Genomic DNA, 21,691 nt, shown 5'->3' on the forward strand with positions numbered 1-21,691 from the left:
TATCCCTTCCTATTAAAGTCTCACTGCTAGGCACAGGTAGTTGCGTGCACTTCATACATTCGTAAAAGCACTGCCTACCCTATTTTTGTCATATTATATAACTCTTATAGTAGAAGGACTTATTTCAATTTATTCTATCTAACTGCTTTATTCCTGCCCTGGTCATTAACTGTATGCACGCCACTGGGCACAGACCTCGTCTTTCTTAAGAGTATTAGAGTCTAGACCCACCACGCTGTTCCAATGCGGGTTGGTGGGTTTTAATGACTGTTATCAAATTTAAAAAAAAACTAAATTCGAAATTAATTAGGCTTGGTTTATGCGTGCTCTCAGAGGCACGGGGGCACTGAAATAATTTAACAGAAAATACACAGTATTTAATTGTAAGGAATAAAATCTTAACCTAAAAAAAAAAAATAGTTTGAAAAAGACTTGCACGGTGAGGGTTCCGAATCAAGATGTAATCTCTCGTTATACAAAGTGTAAATGAATAAAACTTTGGAGGTACAATTTATATGTACTGTCTCTGAGATTTATCTTTGAAACCGAAAACCTAATAGTTTTTAAGTAAACCACTGCGATAGTTTTTACTGGAAGAAATGAGATACAGCCCTAACATCTAACTTTTTAAATTGAAATTATTAAACGTCCGAGTATATGGTAATTATTTGTAAATCTTAAAAACAATGTCTTGTTATCAAGATTTCTATGTTTTATTCTGTGGTTATACTATGAAAATTAAGTTACAATTATTAATTGTAAAGTCACCATCTCCGACACCGGCGTATCCTCAGATGTTGATTTGAAAAAACTATCTATGTACTTGATCTATTTCGATGAGACATTAATCAGCTTTCTTATTTCCTGGGTAGGTTCTTCAATTTTGTCATATTTACCTTATTGCGTCAGTGAATTACGCATTCTTTTTTAGAATGTAGGTAGGGAAAATAATCTTTTCTTTTATTATAGGAGGTACCTACGTGTGTTTTAGAAATCATATACCTAACAAACGGGTGTGTGATAATAAATACATTTTATTTAGACTACATAAACCTACCTAAATCCTCCAAAATTTATTATAATTCAAAAAAAATTAAAACATAATTTACACTAAAAAAGCTAGGATGAGATGTTTACACTCTACGCCAGGTAAGAAAAAATGGACTATGGGTAGGTAGGAACTATTATGATCAATTATTGAAATTAGTAGAGCTAAGATGTATTTATTCAGTTTGGTACTTATTTTAAACATCTTTACGAGTAACAAAATAGTTCTACACATCGACAAATTACAAAATTCATTTTGTATTTGTATCTGATTGTAGAGATGAGTTAAAACGAGATGAACAACATCGAAGCTTTTATTTTCGCACGCGTGCGAAAGAGAGGGCAAATAGGTGAATGAGGGGTCACGATTCATGAGAGCGATGCGGGTCGCGGGAGGGGTGAAGCGTCGTCGTCGCCATCACGATTCTCATTTATATTTTTCTTTTAGTCGCTTTCGATACTACGGTACGGTTGGTCGCTGCCGCTCCGCGAACTAATAAACGAGTAATATAGAATACCCGTGTGTGACCTCAACTTTGTGAAGTTTTGTGTGTGACTTCGCCGCTTGTGATTTCAAAATGGGGTGTGGAACGAGTTTTGTGAAATATGTGCTGTTTTTCTTCAACCTGGTGGTCGCGGTAAGTGTTAACGCTGGGTAAAGGGCGGGAGACCGAAGAACCGGTTTTGCCTTTGGTGGTCAGCCAACAGTGAAACCCGTACGGGGCGTTTTGATCTACAACGTGGCCTGGTAGCCGGTACTTCTGACCGGAATGTTATTTTAAACAAGCTCCGATAGGGTTGTATGCATTTATTTTACGCGTAAAGCTTCGGAACTTAATAATAACGTGTATGGATGAGCTTTTAGTAAATTAGAAGGGTTTTATAAAGAACGTTTCCTTTAAAAAATCACAAGTAGATAGTTAGGTTAGGTTAGCCTACCCAGCTTTCTTGACCTATTTTAATTAAATAGATTGCTGGTTATAATTAAACTTAAACATGCGCTCACTTTATTATTTAAATGTAGGTATATATTGTTTATAGTACAATACCGATACATTTCGCAACGCGTTTGCTTTATCATTTAGCTTTTAGCCGTTTGTGATTTAAGCCTATTTTTAATGACTTTGTAAAATGTTGTAAAAAAAAAATTACTCGTATTATTTATAGGAGCGTTTAATTTTAGCCTTATCACAATATTTCTCAGGATCCGACTTGTCATGATACTCATGTAGAAAACCTAATCAAAATCGGTCTATCAAGTAGTTTTTGGAATAAAATAAGTACTTAAAACACATAGGTAGTAAGTAGGTACGTAAAGAACCATGTACCTACGCATAATAGTATTTATAGGTATTTAACATCTAAAGGACTACTGACTGTATCTGTTGAGCCAAAAGTAATAAAAAAAGAAGAGGTTTTCCAATATTCATTGCAAACAACGATGCTCCTTCGAGAAAAGCAAAAGGTCATGTCCTTTTGCGACTAGACTTAGGTACCTACCTATACCTAACCATATCTACACAGTCCGTCTGCACATAAGTAGGTACCTATCTATATCCTTTGAAGGCAAGGAATTTGTTGCGTAGATGTTTACTTGAGCGTATAAGACTTATAACTCATGGCTATATAAATTTGTTTGTGTGAGGAACATAAATCTGTAATTTCTCAATGTTTGAGTGTGTATCTGTTATCTATAAATTACAAGTATTTATGTAGGTATATTAATAAAAAATATTCACCAGTTATCTTAGTACCCATAACACAAGTTACACTTACTTAGGGACGAGATTTTGATACTGTGTAGTGTCGTAATATATTTATATATTTAGTATTTTTCCATTTCCATAACCAGGAAAGCAATTGGCGTTCTAATAGGCACTTAATGATTTTTAATGGACTAAATACTGCATAGTACCCACCTACCTACTTAAAATAAATGTTAGGTAGATAATCTCACTAATCTCGCAGTTTAACAGACACTATAGAGAGCAAGGACAGCAAATCGTACAGCCTATAATTTAGGTAAATCAACTATAGTTTTGTGTTATCCCACTTCTGATTAGGGGAATCGAAATTAAGTGTTTTCTAACTTTGATTGTATATAGGTATAAAATTAAAGATTGAGTTAATTAAAGACCTTGCGTCAGAAGTGGGATAAGTACCTAAATACTCATTTTATGTCAATAAACAAATCGTTTACAGTAACTGCTCTATACTCATAATAACGCCAAGGAGTTTGTACGCGTCGTGTCTCTAGAACTACCAGTAGAAAAAATTTTAATTATTTTGAGTAATTTTTTTGGGTTTCTTGAGGAAGATCATACTTACTTATAATATAAGATTATAGGCTAAATAACATCTCGCTTAAGACGGGCGATCCAACGCGGTGGGTCATAGAATGAAATCATTATTAATAAGACAAATTTACTTATCAAATACGCAGGAATTCCCTGCGACATCTACGCGAACAATAATAATATTGTTTCTTCTAGTAATTCATATTTGAATCATTAATTCCGCGTTTCAGAAGGTACCTACTGAGGTATTCGGCCGTGAATCAATTCAAATATAGGCACCATAGAGTCATAAAAACATTTTTAATACAATCGTCACTCGTTACCAGCAATGACTCAATGTTGGACAGCCGCTATGACATCACGTGTTTATAGCATGATTCTCGCGAGCTGTTTTGCTGAGATCTCACGTCACTTCTTCATTTGCATGTTTGCATATAATGCGCAATCTTTGCGTAGGTAGCTGCGACCTCGGTTAAGACTTGTTTTGAAACTTTTTGTCTTCACGAAATTCTAGATGACAAAATGCAAACATGGGCATACCCTTTTTTTTTTTGGCGTGGTGTAAAAGCTTTATTGCTACCCCACTCCTTGGGCAGGACGGAGGTTATGTGGGACTCCTCCCTCTAAAGGGGTATACCCAAACTAAAAATCACCACGGCATGTCCCTCTTGTTGGCTTTGTTAGACGCCCGGGGAACGATGCATGGCCTACCCTAAAAAAGAAAAAATTCATACAACTTGCACCTATAGTAGATTTTTTTTTTTTTCTTTTATGCGATTTTCATGCTTTATGCCTACCCTGGTTAAAACCCCATTTCACGCCACTGATAAAATACACATTCTCTACGGTGAAAGAAAAATATTATATGAGCTCCTACAGCACGGCTAGAAAGGACAATTTTTTTCTGCTCCCATGGATTTATCAACTCTCCGAGCATTGGCGTACGCGTGTAAATCGTATCCAAATAATAATAGGGCATCACTACTTCCCTGCTACCGTTGTTTAGCGGGTGCTGATGTAAATTTTATCCTATGTCAGGGGATATCCTTGGGGAATATAATTTTTGTCTGTAGGTCTAGCACAGACAGGAGGCAAAAGTTATATGACCCGGTTATATCCCCAGCAAGGGATATAATTAACGCATCCACCTGATAAAGCACGGGAACATGGAATAGGAAAAGTATTTACCCCCGTTTATAACACATATATTATTTGGATATTATTTCCACATGTGCGCCAGTGCTCTGAAAGTTGATAAAGCTGTGGGAGGGGATACATTTTAATCTATGCTAGCCGTGCCGTTCCCGTGCCGTTCCCGTGCAGTTTTATCCACTTTCGGAGCATGGGCGCACGATATTATCGGGGGATAGAATTGTTGTTGTGTGTGCTTATGCTGCTGTTTGGGGTCAACTTTCGTAGGAAGACATAATAATTTTGTCAATGCATTAATTTCTAATTGCTTTCTTCTAGCGGCTGACACTGTCCACTGTAGGAAACCTAAGCGAACATTCTAAAAACTATACAAAATATAAAATTAAAAGGGGGCATTTCAGTTATTTTCACATGACATACTTTTTAATAGGGTATTTTAACACGGCCATAAGGATAAATTAGAATTTTTGAATTTTAATTTACAGGCAAGTAAGAAACAGAAATACAGATAGAAAGATTCTCTCAAGTAAATGTTTTCATGTGTTAGTTATGTGCCATTTGTACTCTTATTGAAATAAAAAGTAACTTGAACTTGAAGTCAGATACTAAATAGAAATTAAACGAAACTTTGCCTGCTATAAAAACTTTTATATATCCAATGTAAACTGTTTTAAAGCAGTTAACACTATAAATTTTTCCACTACTCTCGATTTCACAGATTAAAATATCGGAAGCGTTTCGAATTAATCTATAATTATTACATTGATAACCTTTTGAGATTTTCTCAGTGGGATGGTACCTATTAAGAAATAGGAATAATTTTGACCTGTTGTTGTAGATCCTTGAAATAGCAGAACAAAGGGCACATAAACAAAGTATTTCAAAAAATCGTATTCAAATGTCGCGTGTGTGAAAAAAATTTTTTTTTTTACACAATTTGGCTTAGGTAGTCGTTAGTGTGCCTTTTCCCTTATCTTAAGCTCTGTGGACGTGCCTTCGTGATGTTTTGCAATCTTTCCGTTCTGTTTAACAACTGTACTTTTAAGAATCAAGTTTTTACTTTCAAAACTACGAAAAAAACTAAACAAGATTTATTAAAGAGTTACTAAGCAGGTGCTAAAGTAGGTAGTAGTGGTTTTTTCATAACTCTTATACTTTAAATATCTACTTTGACTTCTTCAAAATATTTTTACCTATAGAGGTACACATTATATAGATGGTTTACATTATAATAATACTAACGGTAACAGTTTTTTTCGTTACTTTTTAATAAAATTAATGTTTTAATAACAATTAAAAATATCAGTTTATTTTAAAAGCCTAACGCTTTTTTAACTTTTTTTTTTTACTACGACAATACACACATCCCCACCTAGCTCCAAGGTAAGCGTGGCTTGTGTTATGGCTGCTAATATGACTGATAATTATTTTAAGAATAATATACACAAATACTTATAATATACAGATTATGAAAGACATTGACATGTTGATCACACAATTATTTTCCAGTTGTGGGAATCGAATCCACAGCTTAGGACTCGGAAATCAGGGTTGCTGCCCACTGCGCCATGCGGCCGTGACATTCGGGTTTTTGTTTTAACACATTTGTTATTTTTATGTGATGATTTTTTTTACTGTTAATAACAAAATAATTTTAATATCGCCATGTTTCCATCAGCAACACGGAAGGTAATCGATAGGACAATAGTTAGTTGGGCTTGCGTGTCGAAACTCCCTTATCCTTTACACGTCGCCCTAAAACCCGGCCAACAGGTGTGTTTTAATGAATAATTGATGATTCAGTGCCTACGGTTTCACCGGTACGTGGCGGTAAAGTCCGGCAGATGTCCTGCTATGACTTGAGTGTTGCATACTTGAATAGTTGCACAGTCTAACTACCTACCTCCTACAGCTTTTTTAATAATTATAATTGACGGACCAGCAGACAATCCTTATGGCATGTGAAAAACCATAGCCTATAAACATAGCTCTGCACTCGAAATTGTAGACGAGTAAATATACCTAGGTAACACGATCCAGTTACCTAGGTCAAATTTCAAGAAAGAGGTGAACCGCCGAATCCAACTCGGATGGGCAGCGTTCGGGAAACTTCGTGACATCTCAACCAAAATCCCTCAGCTCCTGAAGACGAAAGTCTTCGAACAGTGCGTGTTGGCATTGATGACTTACGGTTTTGAGACGTGGTCGCTAACTTATGGGCCCCATAACAAGACTCAGAGCTACTCAGCGGGCGATGGAGAGAGCTATGCTACGAGTATACAGAAATGAGGAGATCCGTAGGAGAACTAGAGCTACCGACAGCTCAGCGAGTCGCAGTGAGCGAGCCGCCCTGTAGCCATTATTATCATCATCATATCAATCCATTACCCCTACTACCCTGTAGTAGGGGTAATGGGTTGGTAGAATGGTAGTCATACCCCTAATTGGTTTCTACGCGAAATCGCACCGGAACACTAAATCGCGTAGCGGCACGTCTTTGTCGATAGGGTGGTAGATAACTAAAGACGGCCAAAGCCTCCCACCGGACCAGACCAGAGAAAATTCAGAAATTATAAATCCCCAAATTGTTCGTGCCGGGAATCGAACCCGAGACCACCTACTGAAATTCTTTCAATCGCCTGATAGGCCATCGGAGAAATAAATTTGTAGATTCCATTAAAGCAACACTGCCAAAAGCCCATTAAAAAAATAGCCCTTAAAGTATTGCTCTAGGAGCGTTTTCATTATTATTATGAATGCTGTTAAACCTCCGTCGGCTTCGAATCTACTTACTCCTTTTGCAACAATCCACACACAGGGAACACGGGGAGTTCAATTATTAAGAAACTTGTTTTATTTCAATGGCCTACGAACGAATTTATCATGTGAGTGGCATATAAATTGAAATATCTACCTATTATACATAAAATGTGGGTCAAGGAAAGATCCTTAAGTTAGAAGGAAAACTCAAGATGGCCGAGACGTGACTTAATCAAACGTGTCAGGATATTCCTTTACTTTATCCTCCTAATTAAGATTCCGCTGACGAATGCCTACCTATGTCGGGAGTTCTTAAGGTCTCGAGTGTCTTTTGTTTTTAGGCACGCGAAAGATAAGCCATCGTAATTAACCTCGGCTTATTAATGAACCTCTGTTGAGCACAGACTGCCACAAGAGTGCGCTCTTTCGATACCGTATAAATCGTAGTTAACTTTCACGCGATCGAATAAGTATACGTAGGTAGAAAATCTCATTAAGGCGTCAGGAGGGGACGAGGAGTGGAAGCCTGAGAGATTTCAATGCGGGTTGGCGGGCTTAAATGATTATTATCAGCAATAATGACAAGCAGGAGAAAATTAATTTTAATTAATTATATCCCCCGATTATATCCCCTGACACCCTTGTCTTTATTGCTTGCAATTAACGCAATATAATTGCACATTTATTTTTTGGATATTTTTCCACTTCTGCGCCAGTACTCTGAGAGTTAATAAAGCTGTGGGAGAAGATAAATTTTAATCCTTTCCCCGGGGAGATAATTGTCTCCTGCCCATGCTAGCAATGTTGGGTCAACGCGGTTTAACGTGCCCTTCGAGTATAGTTCAAGTGCATCACGTAAAACGCGCGTCGGCTACTTCAAAGACTCTGCACGTACCTCTAGGGTATATTGGTGCGTTGCGTTCGGGGGATTCCGATCACTGATATATAGACAGTGTTCATTTGTTTCTTATCCCATGGATGCACTGCTAAATTTATATATGAGTAGATGAACTACAAATATGAAATGTGTCAAAAGTGCCCTAAAAAAGGACTTTTTTTTTTATTTAGTGCCAAAAAGAGTGGCATAATCATAAACGAGAAAAGATGTGGACAAGGAAATACTTTTCTCTAATATCTACCAGTGACCCAAAATATTATTTTTTAAATGAAGGTTTCTTACGACTGTAAGAGGCTTTTTGTCGAGCATTTTATTATAAAAGAATATAAAAGAAGATTTTAGTCTTTTTTTCTACAAGCTGGCCATTATTTTAAATGTATTTACTAGTTAGTTAACAATTTAATAAAAGAAATTATGCGTAGGAATGAGATCAATTTTGTTTTAATATTAATGTGATGTAACAGATGTTTTACGACCTTGTGAATAGTCTGAGCCTTGGGCGTACAACACAGAGATAGGTACGTAACTACTATTATTTACATAATTAATTATTGTTTCCGTGATAATACGCGTTTGCGAAACTTATATTTTATAATATGTTTTATTGCTTTTAAGTTTCATTCATTCTGATCTTTTTTGGGCATTCAGAATTGACTATTACTCCCAAGGAGTAATGTTAGGGTAAAGTGTTAGGGTCGTAATCATGTCCATCCTAAGTCTAATAATTTCCCTTTTAGGTTGACTTAAAGCTAAGTCCACCCATCCGCACTGGACCAGCGTGGTGGACTTTGATTTTAACTCGTACTCATTGAGGGAAAGAGTCTCGTACTCATTGATGGAGGGAGTCCTGTACCCCGTAGTAGGTTGGTAATGGGTTGATATAATGATGATGTTGAAAGCTTAGACCCTCTACGCTATCTGCTTTGCTGTGTATTCTATTATTTATCTATGTATATATTCTTGCCAGCTTCTTCTCGATAGAATCTAACTACTGACTTTGTCGGTAGGGTAACTAGCCACAGCTGAGCTTTCCACAAGATCAGAGTAGAAAAATTCAGGAATTCTGTATTCCCAAGTTGCCCCTACCAAAAATCGAATCCGTGTACTCCTAACTTAAAACCATAGCGCTCACTGCTACGCAACACTCTTCCGATCGCTGGTGACTACTCTAGTACGTATAAAGTCAAAGACAAGAATATCTTTATTCAAGTAGGCCCGGCCCACAGGTGGCACTTTTGATGCGTACATGAGAATTACACGGTAGTATGATTTGCGATTACCACATTCGCAAACTTAAAACTAAAGCTACGAGGGTTCCAAACGCGTCCTGGTCTAAAAAGAAGCCCACAACAAACTTAGCCGGGTGTTTTTTTTGTTATCACCATCTCACATTGAACTATATGAATTGATATACCTATTAATAAACTTTGCAAAGATTTTAAAACTAGCTGTTAGTGCTCGTGCGCCTACAACCTACTTTGGTTTACCACGTGACCGAGTGGCGGTGACATCATCGTCGCCTCGGAGTTACTCCGACGCCTTGGCGGCGCCGCCACTTAAGTCCTTTTAATACCCTGCTCCAACTGTCTAATAGGAACCAGTCACAGACGAATTTAACTAGTTTCGTTGCTACCGAACGTACATTCGGCAGTCATTGCGTGTTATCGACGATAGACGAAATTTTAACCGCTCTGTTCTGCTGGATAAGTTCTTTGTGGGATATAAAGATGCGCGTGACGAGATGAATAAAATTACCCGTTATTTAGGCAGGCTAGGCAATAAGGCTTTTCGATTCTTGACCGCCATCCTTCAATTGAAAGAAGATGGCTCCCGATGATGATGACGTACCATTATCCCTTCTAATTAAGGCAGGAAGAGATATTAAGCGATAGGCCGAGAAAATGGTAGACATAATTATCTCGTGGCGAAAATCAATTTTATATTTTTTAAGTTCCAGTAATTTAATAAGTTGATGCTTAGAGGCCCCTTTTAATATATTAACAAAGTAACCTATATTTTTATACCAGTAAAGCTCCCACGATCTAAATCTTGAGAGGCTCCGGAGTAATGCCCCCCTGGGCGTTGCCCATTAAGCTTGTCCTGGGGCTGTAATAATACACAATATTTATTTGTTGCAAGAGGGTATGTTTAAGGCTGCCGTTCCACCAGAAATGCCAAATACCTAAGCGATAGGTAGGCAAATGTAACTTTCATAACAAATCTAGGTTTAAAAAAAAAAAAAATGCTGCGTTACATACTATGGCCCAGCTTTGGTGCATTTTGACTTACTTGTATTATTAATATTAAGTGCAAATTATGTTTTTAAAATACTGAAAATAAAAATTGAATAAGTAAATAAATATACGACAATACACACATCGCCATCTAGCGTAGCTTGCGTTATGGGTACTATGATGACTGATGAATATTTCAATGTATAATGTACAAAAATAATTATAATATACAGACAAACACCCAGCCACTGAAAAACGTTCATGTTCATAACACAGATTATTTTCCAGTTTTGGTAAAAGAAACATACATCTTTTGATTTAACACAGTCATTATTATTTATTATTTTAAGACATATTTTACACTTTCAAGTCATGAAAAGATTGTTATATATATAGATGAGTTAAAAAGAATGTTTTGCGAGGAAGTTGTTGCGAGTTGATATTCACGCTTTTCTTAAGACGCGTCGCAACTTCCCTACTCAGCTGTAAATACTACACAAAGCTATACCACTGGCGTATCTAAGTTGACATCCTTAGATAAAAGCTTTTCATCAATTGCTAGACTAAGCTTTACAAATTAAGCTATTCTATTGATGCGTTTGACACATTCGTAGCTAACCAACGCATAACATGTGGTGGAATGGCAGCCTTATGCTTAGCGATCACTTTTACATACACGAAACGTGTGTGTAAATTACGTAACAAAATAACGACTGGAATACAAGGTATAGACAGGGCTCACTTTTTCAAACTCATGTATATTCTCGTGAATATGAATCTCGAATGGTGATTATCGTAAAATTCATAATAAATTTTATAGTGAAATTCTTTTCCTACTTTTCCCTGTAGATAAAGATAGCACTACTGAATTCAATCTGCTTTCTGAAGATTTTGGATTAGATTTTAACATTGGGCGAATGTGAATCTTTCGACCGACAATAGCCTAGATATGCTTTCAGTCGTGACCTGGTTGTCAAAATGTCCTTAAAAAATGAGGAATCGACTTTAGATGGCCAATGAGTGCGTGTTTAACATCCACAAAGCAAAAGAATGTCGGAATATCATATAACCTCAATAAATATAAACACTCAATATTATAACCATCTGTAAAAAAAAAACAAAAACTGGACTATGAAGAAAACAGGTTTCTTTATAGTTAGTAGTCTTTGGTACTAGATTTAGCAGATGTTAAAGATGTGTGGGATCTGCATAGCTAGTATATTATTGATCTAAGTTTCGACCTCAATTCCAATCCAGCGATTTCCCAAACAGTGCTACCACCTGGAACTACAAATTGCAGTAACTCTTCTTTTTTATCTATGGTTCAATGCTGCCATCTGTGCAAAATAGCAAAACATAACGACGTCGATAACAAGTCTTATAAGTACCTTTGAAATAAAATTACGAAACTTCCTCCTACGATGTAGTCGGTTGTGCACTAAACCTGTTCTTTAATATTTCGTCTAATGGTCTTGCAATGCAATGCCATTTGTGTAATCGACAAAAGTATTAAATTATTGTTGTGGTTATATTACGGACGTTGCGTATGACCTTTGCCAATACTACTTTTTGCACATGTACGTCGGGTATCGGCATCGGGCCGTGAGTCAAGCCAAGTTCTGGCTTATACTGTATTATAAGTTTTTATTTACACTATAAATACATTTTGAAAAACAGTGTTGTTTTCTGTTTGATTTTTAAGCACGCTCCACAGAGTTGCGTTTAAATACACGCAAAAACTTTATAGTATCTTTTTAGACAGAGCTAAATGAGTATGGTATATTGTAATTTTAAAATTGCATACTGTAAGGCGAAACATGGCCTTATACCATAATAACATAAGCAAAAATAAGATCTTATGTAACCTTTTTTTTTTATTAATTTAGTGTTGTCTACTCACTTGTTTAGATAGCGATAACAGTTGCTTCATTGTTATCGCTTAAAATTACTTATCCAACCTGCCAAATAGTTATTGTTTGCCAATTAAATTCACAGAACGACTTTGTACCAAATGAACACGCCCGTAATTATTGTTAAGGGGGCGTTCATAAAGTAAGTGAGATGTTTTAGGGGGGGAGGGGGGGGGGGTCGAAACAAATCTCATCTAATCGTTGGAGAGAGAGGGGATCCCGGCAAATATCACGCAATTTTTTTTCTGATTGAAACAAAAAAAAAATATACCTACTATTTTGGTCCATTGGTCTTTTCACAATAACAATCCAACGCGTTTACGTAAGAAACACGCATTTCTAAAAATCTCACGTGAGATTGGGGGTGGAGGAAGCGGTTGGATAAAAAGGTAGGGAGGGAGGGAGGTACAGAAAGTTAAAAAAAAAACACCTCACGTAATTTATGGACGGGGGGCGTGAGACGTTTTAATGTTTTTAAATCGTACATTTCTTTATCATTATAATTGACGCACCAAGTAGACAGCTCATCTGATGGCAAGTTTAAAACCATCGTCTATGAACCGAGGAACATATTTATTCGACATATGGCATACTTTTAGTATTCATCATTCAATATATTGTAGCTTTATTTGACCTATACGACTACACCATCTTACTCACATCCTGGGGTAGCTGGAAGAGACCTCCTATAAAGATAAGCTGTGTACAATTCATGTATCATATGTTCACAATCACAATTTATGGTACATAAATAATAAATAAACATTGGGCATGCAAGGAATACTTCGTGCATCGTGCAGCCATATGTTGTCCGCCGACCTGAGGTATAGGTTAACACTCACGTGCCTGTAATTACACCAGCAACCAAGCACTTCAAAATTCAAAAATTCAAAATTCATTTATTTCAAGTAGGCCTAATATAAGCACTTTTGAAACGTCAAGTCTGCTGTGTGTAGTGACTCTACCAACGGTTCGGAAGGCAGATTCTACCGAGAAGAAGCCGGCAAGAAACTCAGCAGTTGCTCTTTTCCAACATTAACAATTTACATTTTACATTTCAAAATTCATTTTTCTATCTTGTGAGAGATGAAAGCGGAGCCGGATGCTTCCAAGCAACCTTGTCATTAAGAAATTCATCAATTGTATAATAACCTCGCTGTAATAAATGTGTTTTAACACATTCTTTAAACTTATGCATTGGTAGGTCCAAAATTACCTTAGGAATCATATTATAAAAGCGTATACTCAGTCCCACAAATGACCTCTGCACCTTTCGCAGACGATATGCAGATGTCACTAATTTATGACCATTTCTTGTAAGTCGACTGTTTATATCTACTTTTTGTTTATAAAGACTAATACTAACCTTCAGACCGGAACACAGCATTGCAACAATGATGCTAGATGGCAGAAATAAGCATAAGGTATTAAATCTCCGGAAATATTCTGCCAGAAAAAGCTCTAGATTCTTACTACTAATTATCTACCATTTACTTTTTCCCAGAGACGTGCATATAGAGGGTATGCAGATGGTATAAAAAGATGAAAACCTGCAGTACTACTTATAAATACTTAAGGGTAGGCTTTTTATAACCCTTGCAAAGCCCATCCTTTAGAATTTTATAACTGGTACTGGAGATTTTCTTCATTTTATATCATCTGCATACCATAGGGTATGCAGATGATATAAAATGAAGAAAATCATGCATATAGATGCACGCCACTGCTTTTTCCCCGTTTAAAAGTGGTAAGTACTATAATAATAAGTCATACATAATGCGCAATGCATTATGTATGACTTATTTCTATTTTACAATGTTCCGCTAACCCTAAGAGTCGTGGGCAAATTCAAACTCAAAATTTATATAGATAAGGTTTATTTTACTCTGGCGTTACAGTGTGTTAGATAGCGATAGCTAGCTTTGAACTCCAATGAACAATTACATCAATTCTCTTGCAATCAGTGCTATAGTTATTAAACAGTGCCTTTAATCACTAGCCACTAGTACATAAATAGTGGCTTATTTATAATAGTGGTATCACAGGCACGGTCCACTTCCTGTTTTTAAATAATAGGTAACTAAGTAATATATTAAAATGGTTGCATCATTTATGTTATTCTATACATTTTCAATTATTGCAGGATTGTAACGGAAAACTTGTATTACATTAAATTATACACTAAAATTAATATTTACAATAAATAGAAGCCGTCTAACTGTTCACTTATGGGCATGGTACCCAAAATGCTGGCGCTATTGCTTGCCCCTTTGAATTGCTAAACTTAGCCGTTGGGCTAAATAATCCCAGCTCTTGTGTTACCAGACGTAAGGACCAATTTAAATAAAACCAATTAATAAAACTCTGATTATCGGATATGTCACATTTGATGTGAACAACTTTTGCGCGTAACTCTTGAAGTCAATATACAAACTACACCGTATGGAACCGAACTATTAATATATGCATATCTCTTTGTCCTTACGTGACGTTTCCCACCCGCTTACTCCAACCGCAAGCTGCGTTAACTAATTTCGTTGCAAAAAACATAAAATATACCTTGGAAATTCGCCTGGCCGTCACGGCTTAAAGCAAAATGAAACTATTTATTGTAATTAGAAACCGATTAGCGGTATGATTTTATATAACTGCCAGTGCCATACCCCTGCAGGTTAGTCCGCTACACCCACCGACCTAAATTAATATAACGTCAATGGCTACCTTAGACTGCACTGCTACTACCGCAGTCTCCATTTCCAATGAAAGCTGACTAAGTAGATTCCATCTTACTCTCATAAATTCCATGAGGTAGTAACCATAAACAGAGCACAAAACCTGTCACGGATAAAAGGCCAATAAAACAAGTTTTCTATGGTTGGTATAAAATTTTCCATAAGCACCGAATGAAGTCGGAACGTCGCCCCTCCGGCGCCGTGCCACCCCAAAATGAATATTTACTGTTCGCATTATATTGGCCTTTATTTATGCTTGCAGCGACCTTGGACTCAATTGTGTTTTAAATAAAAGCTTCTTGGAGGAGCAAAATCTTTTTCTACTAAAAAAAGTTTCTACTCTATACAATTGATATCACTACATAGTATCAAATAAAGTCGCTTTCCGTTGTCTGTGTGTCCCTGTATATGCCTAGATCTTTAAACTAGGCAACGTATTTTGATGAGGTTTTTTGTGTGATTGATTCAAGAGGAAAGTACTATATATATATATATAGTAGAGAAAGTCTGATAATTTTAGAGGATCTTAATTTGCAAACGCTGGCTGACCCTACAAGGTAGATCAAAATAATGCATTTCAGTACTGTAGACCTTTAAAAGGTGTATGTCCAGCTCTTAGGAATAACCCACAATAACCATTTTTATTTATTTAGAGAAATATTGACTTATTTACGAAGCGATTGCAAGTAATATTGCAAGTAAGCATTTATCTTTATCCAATTAAGTACATTAAATACTGAAAAAAGAGCAACCGCTGATTCTCGGTGGAATCATCCGAACCCGTGGTAGCGTCGGTACAGAGTGATTTTCAATAAAGCCTGTCTGTGAATAAACGTCAATGAAGTCATCTTCAGCCATCGTGCATCTACTGTAGGACTCTTAAGTCGCGCCAGCGTTTTCTAAGAATCAACTTGTCTTATAGCACTTTTTAACTTCGCTCCACTTTGCCAAGAATGCAATCTCCACTCAAGGACCTTTCGACGCCAAAGTCCTTGAGCTTGTGATACTTTAACAATATTTATTTCAATGTTAGTTAAGAGCGGGAAATGACTGAGTGTTAAATTAAGCGTTGAGAGACGAGAACTCAATTTGTTATCAATTACAAAACCTTGCGGGTCTGTTATTTTATTGCGTTACCGCCCGCGGTTTCATATTATGTTTCCAATGTCTTAACGTGTATCGGCTTAATACATGTTTTGCTTAGTTATTTCATTAGCCATTTAAAAAATGATATCATAACGTTTGTAGGAGTAGGAGTAGTAGGAGTTTACTGGATTTTTTTATCTGTCCAGTTCCACCTAGAATAAAACTGTGAGAATCAAGCAACTTCATATTTTATACTATCTTGTGGGCGGAGCTGATTGCTTATTTAATTCTAAATCGTATTTATGTCATTAAGAAATTTATGTCTCTTATCTATTAATAATTATTGTTTTTAAATTTATGCAATGCGAGAGATTATAAATTACTTTCGTGATGTTATAAAAGCGTACTACTAAATAAAGCCTAGCAATCCGCGGCCTTAACCCTTCTCATACTAAGATCAGACTTGTGCCCTGAAGAGGGATAGTGGGTTGATAATAAAAGCTAAACTCTTCGAAAAATCCACGTGAATTAGCCGATTATCACCTTTATTACATTAAGGCAAATCCAATTCAAAATTTCATGCCTACGACTTTAATAATGCAACCATCAGCGAATTTCAAAGACGTTTCACCGCTTATCGGATTTGAACTGAGCTTACACACAACCTACGTAGTACGAACGTTGAGTAGGGCCCGGGATTAACGTTCTTCTTTGTCTATGAACCACAATATGAACCCCCCTCCCACAGACTATTGTCAACCGGCCGTCGACCCATCGAGTATACACGTGCGGGAAACACCGGTATGGCTACGTGGACATGCGCATAGGACGTTACGACATGACTAAAATTGAAATAATAGACCTACTTGGTAACTTCATTTTTAGACTACTACGGATCAGATCTTGGGCTAGAATACCTTTTGTAAGCAAACAATGTTAGAGAATGCCCTTTCCATCTACTACCGCGTTGGTGTAGTGGTTAGCATGTTCGAATATAAATCACAAGGGTTCGAATCCTGGTTCGGGCAATCATTGAGTTGGTCTAACTGGATATTTTCAGTATCATCCAGGAGTTCGAAATTTGAGGTTTCCATAACCGTCCCTCGGGCCGTCGCGCGTCGGTGGTATTTATTATGTAAATCACATATATGACAATGGCTGTTAAAATCAGATATGAGGAGATCCGCAGAAGAACTAGAGTTACCCACATAGGTCAGCGAGTCTCGAAGCTGAAGTGGCAATGGGCGGGGCACATAGCTCGGAGATGGACGTTAGGGTTTTAAGGTGCTGGAATGGCGACCCCGCTTCGGTAAACGCAGCGTAAACGATACCCCCAACGTAACAGGCGAGTCGATGGGAGTCGCTGGAGGCAAGCAGCCCAGGACCGCTGATCGCTGATTGTGGAAAGGATTTATGTCCAGCAGTGGACGTCAATTGATGATGATGGTGATAATAATCGGCCAGTCCACATTCAAGCGGCCTGGTGGGTAAATGCTCTCATTCCCTTTCTACTATGATAGAGGAGGCTGTACCAGGCTGTGATTAAGACACATTCAATCAGCATGAAAGGTGTAAGCTCTATATTCGTTTTTTTATATGAGTGAGATAAGTGAGCACCAGAACGGCTAGCGTGGGCAGGAGACAATTATCACCCCGGGGAAAGGATAAAAACTATCTTCTCCCACAGCTTTATCAATTCTCAGAAAATTGGCGTCCAAGTGGAAATAATATTACAATAATATATGTGTAACAATATATGTGTAAACGGGGGTTAACTTCTTCTATTTCCTGTTACCGTGCTTTAACAGGTGGACACGTTAATTATATCCCAGGGTTAAGGGATATAATTTTTGTCTCCTGCCTGTACTAGCCCTGCAGGATAGGCTCAGGACGATCATGTTTATAAACCTGCAAGAAAAAATCGCAGTTTGGTGGGCGGTGATTTCGATCGAAATGTGCACATTCGTCTATTTTAAGAGAATCTAGGTCGAGGCAGGTTACCGACCCCTGTCGTAAAGGTTTATCGTTTTGTCCAACGGGAGCAGCCCACGATTAGTTGCTCGTTACTTTACCTTTAGTTATTTGTTAGATTGTGCAATTAAAACGTTCATGTTTACTACTAGAAATAGACTACGTTTTAAGACTTCCGTAAAGAAGCGGTGCGAATATCTTTGTCAGAAGCCCTTCTTAGGTTTTGGTAAATGTTAAGATTTATGCCTCAAATTAATGAACACAGGGCGGCATGTTGCAGGACGTGCTCCTTGTATGCCCTGTGAAGTGTTACTCTGTTTATATAAAATGCTTCTGAAATACATTCCACTAATATTTTTTTTATTATTTAATGAAAATTATACATTTTTATTTTACCATAATAATATCTGTTACGGCGTAACAAAAACCCAATCGGGTTTATCCGTACAGCGGTATTCATCGTTCAGCGCTCGGAATTATAAGTAGGTAAAGTATTTTAAAGCTACATAGAAAATATGACGGGTAGTTCAAAAAAAAATAATAAATAATGATCGCGTTTCAACCAGTTCCACATATCGCACTTTATCGTTTGAGTAAACTTTACACAGGATGTTCCAGCTATTTATTATTACATTTATTAGTTTGAAAGAAAAATGTCTTAAGTTTCTCTCTAGGTCATGTATTTGACTAAAAGAGTAAAGTCTCGGGAAAGTAAGGTTGATATTTCTACCGTGCTCGTAAAAAGCTTAAAGCTGGCTGTAGATGTGTGGAACTCGCCATCGGTCGTGACGAAGACCGTAAGAACACGTACCTACTAACCACTGATTTTTATTTGGTAAGATCGTGTCCTAAAGAAAATCTGTTATCGATTAAAAAAAAATCATACGTGACTTTGATAGGTATCGTGATCGTCACATGATAGGAGAGCATTTAGCTCTCCTATCGTGTGAGTTAAGAAATTCTATATATTTTATTTTTTTACTGTTAGGTAAAGATGACTCTGTTTTGGAATAGGTACGTTAGCTAATTTTAATGTGTTATTGTAATTATAAAATTGGATTATTCAACAGGCGGATGAACTAATGTCTCAAATTCAAATTCAAATTCATTTATTTCAAGTAGGCCTACTTTATAAGCACTTTTGAAACGTCAAGTATGCATGTTTGTGTGACTCTACCACCGGTTCGGAAAGCAGATTCTACCGAGAAGAGCCGGCAAGAAACTCAGTAGTTGCTCTTTTCCAACATCAACATTTACAATCATTTTGCTATCTTGCGGGAGATGAGAGCGAGGCTGGCTGCTTCCATTCTACCTTGTCATTGAGGAATTCATCAAATGTATAGTAACCTCGCTGTACTAGATGCGTTTTTACACATTTTTTAAATGTATGCATTGGTAGGTCAAGAATTTCCTTAGGAATCATGTTGTAAAAGCGTATACTCAACCCCACAAAGGAGTTCTGCACCTTTCGCAGACGATATGCAGATATCACTAATTTATGACCGTTTCTGGTAAGTCGATTGTTAATTTCAGCTTTTGATTTATAAAGAGTAATATTTTGCCTCACAAAGACTATATTACTATAAATGTATTGCAAAGCTACTGTAAGAATACCTATTTGTTTAAATTTTTCACGAAGCGATTCGCGTGATCCAAGTTTATATATTGATCGTACGGCTCTTTTCTGTAGTATAAATATACTTTCAATATCTGCAGCTTTTCCCCACAGCAAGATCCCATAGGACATAATACTGTGAAAGTATGCGAAATAAACAAGCCTAGCTGTTTCAACATCGGTAAGCTGTCTAATTTTCCTGATTGCATATGCAGCCGAGCTGAGTTTACTCGCTAGGCTTTCTATATGGGTACCCCACTGTAGCTTACAATCTAAGGTCACTCCTAGAAAAACAGTGGAGTTTTCTATTTCAAGTGTTTCTCCATTTATTATGATGTTTTTATCAATTTTTTTTACGTTAGGCAAAACAAATTCCAAACACTTAGTTTTTTTTGCATTTAAAAGTAAGTTATTAACAGTAAACCAGTCTGACACATGTGACAAAGCACGGTTTACGTCGTCAAAATTATCTTTGTTTCTATCAGTCTTAAAAATGAGAGATGTATCATCTGCAAACAGTACAATCTCACAAGTGCCCCTGACATGGTGTGGCAGATCATTTATATACACCAGAAACAATAAGGGACCCAAAATTGAGCCTTGTGGGACACCCATTAAGGCAGATGATCCCTTAGACTTTATGTCTTTTACGCATACCCTTTGAACTCTATCACTTAGATAAGAGGCAATTAAATTGAGTGCAACGTTTTTGATGCCATAGTGGCTTAGTTTTAATAACAACGTTTTGTGTTCAACGCAATCGAATGCTTTGGACAGATCACAGAAAACACCAATGGCATTCTGCGAACGTTCCCAGGCATCGTAAATATGCTTTATGAGTCTTGCGCCTGCATCCGTTGTACTACGACCTTTAGTGAAGCCGTACTGCTCCGGATGAAGTAAGTTATTTACATTAAAATGATTTAAAAGTTGATAAAGTATAATTTTTTCAAAGACCTTACTAAGAGTTGGCAAGATTGAAATAGGCCTGTAATTGTTAAGGTCATTTTTATGACCGGATTTAAAAAGGGGTATTAATTTACTACATTTCATTAGGTTCGGAAAAATACCCATATCAACACATTCATTAAAAATTACAGCTAGATAAGGGGCAATAACGTCAATAATGTTAGAAATGACCATCACCGACATACCCCACAGATCACCGGTTTTTTTCAACTTTAATAACCTGAAATTCTTTACAATATCTATTGCAGATATATGTTTAAAATTAAATAAAACATTGCACTCTTTAACATTATCTCTCAATATACGCTGAGCTGCTATTGGTGAAGAGCTTAGAGAATCTGTTAACAAAATGGGAACATTCTGAAAGAAGTTTTCGAAAGTATTAGCAACCTCCCTGTCAGACGTCACTTTATTGTTATCAACAATAAGTTCAAAATCCACATCACGAGATTTAGTTTTTCCTGACTCGTAATTAACTATTTTCCAGGTTGTTTGTATTTTGTTATCAGATTTCATTATACTATATTTAATGTGTAGCGATTTCGCATTAGTGCAAACATTCTTAAATATTTTAGAGTATTTTTTTACGTGTTCTACGAAAGTTGGAGTATGATTAAATTGTTTTTCATCATACAGCTCATACAACTTCTCCCTACTTTTATATATACCTACAGTAGCCCAGTCACTAAATTTTAATTTATTACTGACATTGATGTGCTTAAAGTTGAATACTCTATTAAATTCGTTGTTTATAGTATTAAATAGTGCACTATAAAGACTGTCCGGATGAAAATGTTCGCACGCAATACCAGGGATTTTCGCAGTAATTTCACGTTTAAATCGCATTAATTTAGTCTTAGTTATTGGCCTACACTTTATAATTTGTCTGCTTTTATTGATAGTATTTAAAACAGTAATAAGTTGACCACAATGATCTGACCTTAAATTATTAATTATTCTTTTATCTAAAATGTCACAATTGAAAAAAATATTATCTAAGCAGGATGCTGAAGTTGCAGT

At 36.6% G+C, this 21,691-nt stretch overlaps 1 protein-coding gene across 2 annotated transcripts in view; it reads left to right on the forward strand.

The window, feature by feature from the left end:
* Positions 1-1,480: 1,480 nt before the first annotated feature.
* LOC120624628 (23 kDa integral membrane protein-like) overlaps positions 1,481-21,691 on the forward strand; it is a 49,692-nt gene continuing 29,481 nt past the window's right edge. For both annotated transcript variants that reach the window (XM_039891280.1, XM_039891279.1), the window contains exon 1: positions 1,481-1,685. In XM_039891280.1, the coding sequence (XP_039747214.1) occupies positions 1,626-1,685 (60 nt within the window). In that variant the 5' untranslated portion in view covers positions 1,481-1,625. The remainder of the gene's footprint in view (positions 1,686-21,691) is intronic.

This window comes from Pararge aegeria, chromosome 6, assembly GCF_905163445.1.
Source record: "Pararge aegeria chromosome 6, ilParAegt1.1, whole genome shotgun sequence".
Lineage (NCBI taxonomy): Eukaryota > Metazoa > Arthropoda > Insecta > Lepidoptera > Nymphalidae > Pararge > Pararge aegeria.